Source organism: Ovis canadensis, chromosome 17 (assembly GCF_042477335.2).
Source record: "Ovis canadensis isolate MfBH-ARS-UI-01 breed Bighorn chromosome 17, ARS-UI_OviCan_v2, whole genome shotgun sequence".
NCBI lineage: Eukaryota > Metazoa > Chordata > Mammalia > Artiodactyla > Bovidae > Ovis > Ovis canadensis.
This window is the reverse complement of record NC_091261.1, coordinates 67,227,110-67,238,809: the sequence shown is the minus strand read 5'-3', so window position 1 is coordinate 67,238,809 and position 11,700 is coordinate 67,227,110. Positions and strand designations below refer to the sequence as shown.

At 48.8% G+C, this 11,700-nt stretch overlaps 1 protein-coding gene across 3 annotated transcripts in view; it reads left to right on the top strand.

The window, feature by feature from the left end:
* The first annotated feature begins 420 nt into the window (after positions 1-420).
* SUDS3 (SDS3 homolog, SIN3A corepressor complex component) overlaps positions 421-11,700 on the top strand; it is a 332,239-nt gene continuing 320,959 nt past the window's right edge. For 2 of the 3 annotated variants that reach the window (XM_069557944.1, XM_069557945.1), the window contains exons 1-5: positions 548-875; positions 3,446-3,515; positions 6,113-6,168; positions 7,566-7,637; positions 10,692-10,711. In XM_069557944.1, the coding sequence (XP_069414045.1) occupies positions 734-875; positions 3,446-3,515; positions 6,113-6,168; positions 7,566-7,637; positions 10,692-10,711 (360 nt within the window). In that variant the 5' untranslated portion in view covers positions 548-733. Of the gene's footprint in view, positions 876-3,445; positions 3,516-6,112; positions 6,169-7,565; positions 7,659-10,691; positions 10,712-11,700 lie in introns of all 3 variants that reach the window. The other variant, XM_069557943.1, reaches the window with a different exon arrangement.

Below are 11,700 nucleotides of genomic sequence, written 5' to 3'. Positions count from 1 at the left end.
TACACAAGCGGAAAGTCCTCCCACCGACTGGGAAGATACAGTTTTGCTGGCTCCAGCATGGCATCTTCGTTTTCATTTTAGTTCTTCAAAAGCTCTAAGCAGTCAGACGAGGAGCTGGGCTCCTTTTCTTCCGGATGATCACTCAAACTCTAAATGTCTAGGTTTCCCGACCTATAAACAGGATGGTTCATACCATTCACCTGTTTAAGTTAGAGGCCCACCTCCACCTATGTAGGAGAGCCCTGGGAACCCTTTGCCTCCCAAGTCCCTAAAAAAGCATCTCTGGTTTTGGCTCCAGGCGCCGCCTGGTGGCTGTTTCCGTAGGTGCCTCTGAGCGTTAGGGTCCTAGCCGCGGTCCGGCCTGCCCAAGAATTTGCCTAACTCGAGAGCCTGTCTGTGCCCCTCCCCTCTACCCGTCGAGGATTTTAAAGACGGCGATGAAGGAGATGGCGTTAAGGCGAAGAGGGCGACCGGCAGCCTCGCCACTCCCTCTAGGATGGCGGAGTCAGGCGGTCGTCAGGCAGCTCGCGACCCGGAAGTTGCCGCAGGCGCGAGGCCCCCGTTGCCGAGAGCGGGCGCGCGGGGCGGGGCTTGGCGAAGACGGGGAAGGGGTCGCCGGCGCTCCGGCTCTGGGAGTCGGCGGCTCCCTCAGGCGCTGCGACGCGGACGTAGAGCCTGGAGGGCGGGTGGCTGTGGTTCCCGGGGGGCACGCTCAGCTTCGGGCGGAGGCGACATGAGTGCTGCGGGGCTTTTGGCGCCTGCTCCGGCCCCGGCTGGAGCGCCGCCGGCCCCGGAGTACTACCCGGAGGAGGACGAAGAACTGGAGAGCGCCGAGGATGACGAGCGCAGCTGCCGGGGCCGCGAGTCGGACGAAGGTCCGTCTTCCCGCCGGCTGGGCAGCCCCGGGCCGGGGTGGGACGGCTGCGGGAAGGGGTGGGGCTGTCTGGGGGCGGGGCGGGGACAACTTCTGGGCCTTGGGGGTCGGCTGGAGGGGCCTCCCGGAGGAGCGCGGCTCCCGGAAGTTCCCCCGACCTGTGTTGGGGAAGGGGGAACCTCTGAGGACTTGGTTGCCTACAGTTAACGCGGAGAAGGGTCTTAAGGAGCTGTTATCAGAGCTTGTAGGTCCCTTTAAGGTTCTGCTCGTCTCCTCCCAGCTGTCTCTGAACTTCAGCTTTTCACCGGTCGGAGTGAAAGCCGCCATTCATTGGGTCTATTGAGCACTCCTCGCCTTTTAGTTCCTGAGAGGATCTGAGCAAAAGCCCAGTTTAGCTTCTTAGTTACCAAAGTGTCCCCACGCGCCCCCCACGCGCCCCCCACGCGCCCCCCACGCGCCCCCCGCCCCCCCGGAAAATGCTTAAGGCAGCCCCGCTCACAGGTTGGTTGAAAGGAGACCTGAGATCGACCAGATCGAATTAGATCTAAATTTGGCTCAATGAACCCAGCTTAATGATATCAGGCAATTTACTTAAGCTTGTGAGTCTCAGTTTCTCTAACAGCAGTGGGGCTCGCAGTAGTACCTGCTTCCTAGCGTAGGTGCCAGGATTAAATGAGCTTCAGGCCTAAAGCAGATCTTCCCTAGTGGCTCAGTTGTAAAGAATCCCCCTACCAATACAGAAGGAGACACGGGTTCGATCCCTGGGTGGGGATAATCCCCTGAAGAAGGAAATGGCAACCGCTCCATTTTGCTTGCCTGGGAAATCCCATGGACAGAGGAGCCTGGTGGACTACAGTCCATGGGGTCGCAAAAAGAGCCAGCGAGGACTTGGCAACTAAGCACACACACTGGCTTAAAGGATGTGAACTGGTCCTTGATAAAAATACTCAGTGTTTACCATTGGGGAAACACGCTCAGGGAGCAGAAGGTACGGATTTGCTTAATGATGCTCAGGTGTTGGAGAAGGCAATGGCAACCCACTCCAGTATTCTTGCCTGGAGAATCCCATGGACGCAGGAGCCTGGTAGGCTGCAGTCCGTGGGGTCGCTAAGAGTCAGACACGACTGAGTGACTTCACTTTCACTTTTCACTTTCATGCATTGGAGAAGGAAATGGCAACCCATGGCGGAGCCTGGTGGGCTCTGTGGGACTGCACAGAGTCGGACACGACTGAACCGACATAGCAGCAGCAGCAGCAGCAGCTCAGCTGTTATTTTTTCAGTCCCACAGTCTATATTATCATTACTGAAGTTTGGCAAGTGTGAGGAACACTTTTTGAGGAACTGAGGAAGGAGCTGGCCGCAGGAGGAGAAAGGTGAAGAAGTTTTGAAAGGACAAGAGAGAAGAAAGAAGAGAGATAAAGAGAAACATTTGGGTGGACTGGTCTGGCTCAAAATAGCATGGTGGAGCAAAAGCTAGAGCAGCTGTCTGGAATCAGGAGTATGTTTTATTAATCATCTCACTGTGAGTGGCAGACAGGTACTACTCAGGGTAGGCTCCTTCACTGAAGGAGGGAGGAAAGGTAGGATGGAGGAAAGGTAGGATGGAGGATTGGATCTGCAGCAGGCTTTAAAAAGGCAGCTGTGTGTGCAGTTACAAAGTTGAAGGAACTTGCTACAATTCTGGTTGAAGGCAAGGCTTAACCAGAGAATTTGAAGGTGAATCCCTTGTATTGCTTTTAATGCCCACAAGGGGGAGCAGTGAAGCAAAAATTGATTTTCGTTTCCCCCTCAAATAGGACTGTTGAAATTAGGTAGACACTCCAGCCATTTGCTTACTCTAAAAACTGTTTAGCCTTCTGAAACAGTTTCTGTTTAATATTCTTGTCCCCTTCCTTCTCCCTTTGAAAATATTTCTGTAGTTAGAGTTCCTTTAGTTGGTTTGGATTCTCCTTTGTATATGTGCTTGCTCAGTTCTGTCTGATTCTTTACAGCCCCATGGACTGTAGTCCACCAGACTCCTCTGTCCATGGGATTTCCCAGGTAACAATACTGGAGTGGATTCTCCAGGGGATCTTCCTGACCAGGGATCGAACCTCCATCTCTTGAGTCTCCTGCATTGGCAGGCAGATTCTTTACCACTGTGCCCCCTGAAATATATGATGTAAAATCTCATAGGGATTCAAATGGGGCATATACCAAAAGAGGATGCATGTATTAGGTTGTTTGGAGTAGGAGCAAAGCTTGCTGCTTGTAGTTTCCCAGTCTTACACCCACATCTCCTTTTCCTGAACTGCCAGTGTTGTTTCTGCCAGTTACAGCCTTGACTGTGACCAGTTGTGTCTGATGCACCCCGTTCTCTGGCTGCAGTTCAGATAAAGGCAAGCTCTTTTTATAAGTCTGGCTGTATACAAGTTGGAAATGGTGCTTTCTTGTTTCTTTGATGACTTCATGCAGGTCTGCATTGAGTAGAAATTCATTTCTCAGAAGTCTGTCAAGTGTCACTATATCAAGTGATACCAACTCTGTGAATTATGATTTTAACAAACCCTTATTTCCTAATTTTGCTCAGACACTGAGGATGCTAGTGAAACTGACCTGGCAAAGCATGATGAAGAAGACTATGTAGAAATGAAGGAACAGTGAGTATGATTTTTTACGTTTTTTCTTTGGAATACAGAATTGACAAGGGCATCTTTAATGGTGGCCTGGTGTAACAATGGTTTTCACATAGTGCTTCCAAAGACCATGCATGTGGGTGCAATTTCCCCCCTTTAGATTTGTCACATTTACCTAGTCTTCCTGTGATAAGAATCTTTTGAGGGTTAGGCTAGAAAGAACCTGGAGGAAGCTGTCCCAGAGGAAGAAGACCGTGGAGGACGGAAGGGGGGGCGCATTGGTCCCTCCCCCACCCCCTTTTCTAAGGGAAACCGTTGCTTGGAGAGGGGCAGTGGTGTTTCGCAGGCCCTTGGTTCTCAGGTGGGTGTGACCGCACTGAGCACTGACCAAGGCAGGGCTGCGTGTAGACACTGGAGAGCTCGGGAGACCAGGCTTGGAGAGCAAGGCCGGGCCCCTGACTCCTGCTCTAGTGCCCTTTCCGCTCACCCTGCGCCCACACCCAAGCCTCGGTGGAGCCACACCTCAGAGCAACTGAAAGCACTCCCTCTTATCCAACACTCAAGAGAGCATAACACAGGTCTGATAAATATTTGTGGAATGTATTTTGAGAATCTAGCCTTGGCTTTTCAGATTCTTTGAGGTGAAGTGAAAGTTGCTCAGTTGTCTTTTTGACTCTTTGTGACCCCGTAGACTAAATAGTCCATGGAATTCTCCAGGCCAGAATCCTCTGGAGTGGGTAGTCTTTTCCTTGTCCAGGGGATCTTCCCAACCCACGGATCAAACCCAGGTCTCCTGCATTGCAGGCAGATTCTTTACCAGCTGAGCCACCAGGGAAGCCCAAGAATACTGGAATGTATAGGCTATCCCTTCTCCAGGGGATCTTCCTGACCCAGGAATCAAATTGGAATCTCCTAAACTGCAGGCAGATTCTTTACCAACTGAGCTATCAGCTGCTGCTAAGTCGCTTCAGTCGTGTCCGACTCTGTGCGACCCCACAGATGGCAGCCCACCAGGCTCCCCCGTCCCTGGGATTCTCCAGGCAAGAACACTGGAGTGGGTTGCCATTTCCTTCTCCAGGGAAGCCCTCAAATTCTTTACCTTTAAACTAGATAATCTACATTCTTTCCCTTAGGGAATGTTTTCGTATGCAAATATTTTGTGACCTTCCTCTGCTTTCTGTTACCCTTTCAAGCTTTGGAATATAAAGGGGAAACTCAGCTAAATCTGTCCAGGGTCGAACGGAGAACGGCGTTAATAATCTATGTGATTTTTCTCACAACTTTAGCTGTGAAACTGTGCTGCTGGCTTTTTTTTTTAATCTTTCACTTGCCCTCTCTCCAGGCTTGTTACTGACTTACCTGGACCCATTTGAGATGTATTTTTCCATACCTGTGTTCTTCCCTAATCTGAATTTTCTTATTGTTTACTTCTTGAATCTAGTAATATTCTCTTTTAAAGGCAGACTAAGGATTCAAAGGCGTCGTCTGTCACACTCTGTGGTGGGCAATTTAAAACACTGGGTTCCAAATACTGGCTTTTTGTGTGCAGTTTACCTATCTCTTCCCTCTTCTAAGCATGTTTAAGTGAATATACCCCCTAATATTTGATGATGGTGAAAGTAATTTTAATTAAATTTAAAGCACTGAAAGTACATCAGAGTTCTCCCTAAAAGAATCTGGGCTTCCCTGTCATTCTCAGATTCTTATTCTTCCTCAGCCTATAGACAGATGGATTGTATTTGCATTGCTTATTTGAGCAGTCATAAGGCTGTCCTTCCTGTTACCTGTTGGACGGTGTTCTTTTGGGTTGCAAGTCTTTTTTGTTCTGGTGAAATTGAGTGTGTTTTTCAGGTAAAAGCAAAAATATGGCTGAAATGTAATTTATGTGTGGCATTCACAGTTTGAGCAGATTTACCAGGATGCACAGTTGCCTATGATCCATTCAGTGCGAGGGGGGGAGAAGTAACATGCCAAGTTCTTTTGCTTCCAGTGTGCTGTGTTCTTACCCTTCTGGGGCTGCAAATCTGCATTTTTACTTTGGTCACTGAATTGCTGTTATTTCTCAGATCATAAAAGAGTAGTGTTTTTAAAAACGACATGAGGGTTTATTAACTCAGTGCTTATACAGCTGTGCTGTCTATACAGAAAAATGTGGTTGGAGGCATAATCTTACTCCTTTTAGTTTATAAGCTAATTTCAGAGTTGATATAAGAGCCGTGTTTAATGCTTTTTATGTTTTTGTGTGTATGTTAACCCTTCTGAATCTTGAAGAAAATGGCATTACACTTTCAATTTTTCTTTATATTCTTGCTTAACACATTATTATTGTTATTTTTATTAAAATTTGTGTGTCTTCATATGTGGATTTTAGACTGATTCTCTAAAGATGAGAGAATACAGGAGTACCTGCCTTTCAAGAACACAGAAGCCTTATCTCTTTCTGATCCCTTTAGCTGTGGGCATATTTTAAAACACCAGCAGGCTTTCATTTTCTCTCTCACTAAAGGACGTTAATGACATTCCCATAAAAACCCAGGCAGTTTCTGTGTGCAGATTGTGGACTTGGGTATTGGTTGTTTTTGTCTCTGAGTGTGGCTTTTTTTTTCTTTTCTTTTAAACAGGATGTATCAGGATAAACTGGCTTCTCTCAAGAGACAGTTGCAACAACTGCAGGAAGGTTGGTGTGGGATTTCATCCTTTTCTAAACATCCTTCCTAATATTACACACCTTTGAAATCTGTGTATTTCACTTCTCAGCGGGCGTGATTTAAAATTTGGTTTGGTTGATCTTAGCTGTCATTAAAGTGGCCATTTTCAGACTTTTTTGAAATCTCACTGAAGGCCTGCAGAGCAAGTACTGAAAACCACCATGCCAAAAGCTGGCTGATTTTAGAAGAGATGCTTTTACCAAGAATAAATATAATTGTACTGTTCTTTCTAAACTAGATGCTAATGAGCTGTGGGTCATCCCCTGTTTGCTCTCTTTGTTTCGTAAATGACAGGTGGGGTGCGCCTTCTTGAAGGCTGTTTGCTGCTAGAGGCAGTTTAGCACCGGGGGAAGAGCACAGGCTCTCAAGTCCTGTCATGAGTTTGAATCCCACCTTCACTACTTTCTAGAAACTTGACCTTGGGCACATCACTGTCTCCTCCTTAATTTATCTTCTGTTCTGTGAAATGAAGAAAATGGAAGCAAGTGAGATTGTGTGTGAGGAGCAACCAGCTCATCCGGGTGCCCTGTGACAGCTCAGGGCCAGTGGTTGCAAACCTTGATTTCCCCTGCAGAGTGAAACACACTCCTGTGACTTGCGATCGCGTGTCTCTGTTTTAGTTTTCCTTCCTGTGGGAAAGGAGGTGTTGCCAGAGAAAGAAATGTGGCCCCCTCTAGCAGGTCTGTAAGGTGTGCTTGGCAGGGTTGAGTGAGGAATTGTGAAAAAGGTGCCATTAACGTATCCCACTGAAGCAGTCATCAGAAAGCAACTTCCCACACGAATTGGGACCCTCCTCATTAGCTGTTTCCGGAAAGAGCCACTTGATCAGGCTCTGTGCTGTAGTGTCTGTCACTAGCCATGTGTGGCTGCCTACATTTGACTAGATAAAATTAATAATTCAGCTCTTTGCTGGTACTAGCCCCATGTTCAACTGCCGTATGTGATTAGTGGCCCCATGTTCAACTGCCCCATGTGACTAGTGGTTCCATATAGCCTGTTTCCCCCTTTGCACAGTAAGTTCTACTGGATGGCCTTGACCTAGACCTTACTGTGGGGGAAGGAGCTTCTTCAGTAGAGGGAGGCCCATGGACCAAAGCTGCAGCATCGAATGATGAGGGTCCCTGGTGGGTGGCCGCTCCTTTCTTCGACTCCTCACTTGCTCGAGAGTCTTAAAACCACGATTGGGGTGATTTCTGCTGTGCGCCTTGCCCAGGAATCGAGATGGTTCTGTTCGTGGGTGCCTATTCACAGTGTTTTCCTCTAATGTTTTTTAAAACATTCACTGTCGGTGCTAGAAAATAATTTTAGGAACCAAAGTGTAGAGCAGTTTTATCTTCACAGTAACTATTTTATGAATCTCTATCAGGTACATTACAAGAATATCAGAAGAGGATGAAGAAGTTAGATCAGCAGTACAAAGAGAGGATACGAAATGCAGGTGAGGCTCTCTAAACTGGAAGTAAACCCGGTTAATCCAGATTTTCAGCAATTTGGACGTACTGTGGCCAGAAGAGCCATTCTCCAAAATGTGTCTCAGACATCCCATTGTGGGGCGAGTTTTGGGAGACTCCAAAGCTGCACTTGCGTAGAACTGTTCTTCTTTGCCAGCGCGTGGCCTGTAGTCGAGGTTGTTTTCGGAGGTGCCCTGCGGTCAGGCTCCCTCTGTGCTGCCCCCAGCGTGATCGTGTGCGGTTTTTCATACATCTGTGTAGTTGGCTTAGCAGATGACAGGGGAGCTGATGTGGAAAAGGGTTGTTGCCCACTTCACTCCATTTTTAAGTTTGCTGCTTCTGGTCTTTTCTTCCAAGAAGACAGGGTGCCCTCATGTCATTCCCCTCAAGTATGGTATCAGAAGCATTTAGAGGGAAAGGCTGTGTTTTGGTCTGTTGTGCATAGGAACTGTGTTCCTTCAACACACGTGTTGAGCCTATGCTCCATCCCTGCTCTTTGAGGACATACAGCCATGAAATGCCTTGTCCTTGACTTTAGGAAACTCACCATTTCTTTGGTAGAAGATCTTAAAAAACATATCCAGGTTAAGGAACATCGTGACTCAGAGTCACACGAAAAGTAAGATGTGATCAATGTTGAAATAGCATGTAAACACAGATCCCTGTGCTTATGGGAAATCTTCCATAAGTGGTGACTCTTGAAGCTCCTTGGCCGGCATTTTCTGGGCCAGTATGGTGCTTGTTCCTGCAGAGGTGAAACTCGCGCCTGGTTCCAAAAGGAGGTCTGGACCCCGCTCCTCGAGTTGCCGTTCTCTTGCTGTCTGAGCCATTGACTTTCCAGCTTTCTATCGATGGAGGCCTTCTTTCCTTCAGTGAGCAGGTGTCCATGTGCACCAAGGCAAGCAAAGGAGCTGCAGGGTGTGGGGGATGCAGGAAAAGTGGGGGATAGAGCCTCCGTGGTGACCCAGCTCTGCTCCCGCTCCACTGCCACCCCCTCATTCTAAATTCCTGAGGTGTCTCCTCAGGGCATTTTTCCTGGAGCCTTCTTCCTGGAGTCCCTTTTTAGCAGGGAAAGGAGGTAGCACGTCAGAGGCAGAGGTTCCAGGTTGAGGGCTTCCTCCCAGCCCTTAAGGGCCTAAACCTCTAAGCGACTGTTTACCCTTGGAGCCTCCGTTTCCCCATCTGGAGAGAGGAATACTAACATCTCATGGAATTGGTTTGAGATGCAAGGAGGGAAAGAAAATTGCTGTGAGCCTCTTCTCTTAAGTGAGGACTCTAGGTTGAATGTTGATTTCTCTCTTTTTTTTTTAGGTTACTCATTTAAAATTTTTAATTTATTTATATTTTTATCTCTCTTTTCTTTGGCTGCACTGGGTCTTGTTGCCTTGCTCGGGCTTTCTGCAGTTGCTGTGAGTCGGAGCTACTCTTCAGTGTGGTGCTCGGGCTTCTCACTGTGGGGGCTTCTCTTGTAGTTTAGCTCAGGCTCTAAGGTGCACGGGCTTCAGTAGTTGCAGCACCCAGGCTCACTAGTTGTGGCGCATGGGCTGAGTTGCTCCATGGCATGTGGAATCTTCCTGGACCAGGGACTGAACCCGTGTCCCCTGCCTTGGCAGGCACGTTGTTATTCACTGCCACCAAGGAAGTTTTACTTAACTCTACTCTCAATCTTCTGGGTTTTCATCAGCACCCCCTACCCCGACACCCATCCCCAGGTGAAAACGTAGAAGAGCTCCTGAATCAGTCGCATCTTGAGCTTTAAAAAGCACATTTCCTGCGGTGCTAATCCACCTGTTTTTGTTGCGTCTGGTGTCTGGCTGCTTTGAAACATCCACCACCAGCTCTGAGTGCAGTGCTAATTGTCACTTGACTTGTTGGTGCAGGTGTGATGTCTCAGAATGGCGCAGACCTCACACGTCTGGCCCGTTCACACGGTGCGAGTGCAGCAATCGTAGGAGTGAGTATGTGGGGCTGGGTGCACTGGGGCTCATGTGCGCCACGCTTCCTGGTGCCGCCGGGGTGGCAGCTTCTAAGGGTTAGAAAATTGCGATTGGCTTGTCTGTTTCCTCAGTTAATTTTCTTATTCAGCAGTTGTTGGTTGACGTTGGGGTCTTCATCCCGAGTTACTGAAGCTCTCAGTTTTGTGTGACTGTGCATATGTGCTCCTCTGTGGGTGGATGAATCGGTGGGACTGGTTGGGGTTGCACAGAGGCCCTGTCAGATGGGATCAGCATCCCCTGGAGGTGTTACTCCCCCAACAGTCTTTGTGGACCATTCGCAGCAGCTCTACTGTCACCCAGAAAAGATGAGAAGCCACGGACTTACTTTGTTCTAGCTGCTGGGTTCGCAGAGGCCTTGTAGTCTAGGGGTGGGGGAGCTGCTGGGTTAACAGCCACTACTCTCCTGGCACACAGTGGGTGCTAAAATAGTTGGTGATCCTGTGAGTGGACGCTCTGAGAGGGCCTTGGCGGGTGATGGGGCCTCGGAAGAGGCCCTGCTGAGGGGGCTGCAGTAGATCTAAGACTTGGAGTTGTGGTTAGAGCCTGGAGGGTGTTGTGGGTGGAGGCCTGGGGTGTGACCAGAGGCTGGGTGGCCTGTGGCCAGAGCCCCAGGAGGCCTGGGGGCCTCTGCCCTCTGCTCGGGGAATGTCCTTCCTCACCACAGAGAGCCCTGCGCACGAGGCTTTAAAAACATCCACATTGCCTCTGCTTCTGGACTAACTGAGTTGTTTCTTCTGTCCCTTAGGACTGTTGAGGGTGTGTGCTCAGTGAAAGAAGGGCTAACTTTACTTTTGCTTTGCCAGGGTAGCTTGGTTGCTGCTGCCCCCTTTTGCCCTTGGGTAGAGCTGCCAGAGGGGATTCTGTTCAGGGCCAGATTTTAACTAGTCCTGCCTCTTCATGTAGCCACACTTTACTGATGGAAACATGTGCTCTGTGTAACGGTGCTCTCAGAAAGCAATTACTGCTTCTAAATGAATCCTAACGTCACTCTCTAGAAAGGTGGTACAGCTTTGCGAATCTAATTGCATGTTTTCTCTCTTTCAGAGCTCTTCCTCCAGCTGGAAGTAAGTACCACGGGTCTTCTGGGCTTGCAGGATCTTTGTCAGGGTGGGATCTTGCTCTCCCAACCCAGTGGCCTTTCCTTCATCACCACATAGACATAGGGAATCCCCGCTGGAAGCCTCAACTAGGGTTCTGTTTGACTAAAGGACATTTGGTCTCAGCTCAGAAATTCTGTTTGTTGGTGGGGCAGCCTGTGCTTGTCCCAGGGGCTTGACAGATGGATACTCACCCCTCACTGCTTTCTTGTTGACTCTCATCTCACATTACAGCCGTTTGGGGGTACATGGTAAAAAACTCACTTGCCGGTGCAGAAGACATATAAGAGATGCACATTTGATCCCTGGGTCAGGAAGATCCCCTGGAGGAGGGCATGGCAACCCACTTTAGTATTCTTGCCTGGAGAATCCCATGGACAGAGAAGCCTGCTGGGCTGTGGTCCATGGGGTCATAAAGAGTCGGACCTGGCTGAAGCAAATTAGCGCACATGCACGCACTGAATTATAATGGCCTAATAGTTGGTTATATTGGTCCTCAAAGCAGCCAGGTCTCTGAATCAGCTCAGTTTCATCCTTTTGAAACTCCGGATGGGAGGGAAAGACTGATTAAGATCTTTGAGCAGATGCCTGAGTGCTGATTCCATGTGAGGTGCAGACCTACAGGCAGTGATGAGGGCCAAATCTTGGGTGATGTGCTGGCTCCTAAGGGGCCAGTGTGTGTGTGGCGAAGCGGGAGGGTGGGGGAGTGGTCATGGTTTCTCACAGCTACGTTATTGGAGACTGAAGTCAGCACAAACACGCATAGTCATGGCCCAGAGGGTCACACGACCCATAGCCATACCCACCAGGAGTCCCCTTGTTCTTCACTTCAGGAAATGATGAGATTTGGAAAATGGATGCTTATGCATTTTTTTTTTTACTTAGTATAATTTCACTGTTTGAGTGTCTCTCTGGGTTCAGGCACCTAATAAGTGATCTTGTCCTCTTGTTGGTCT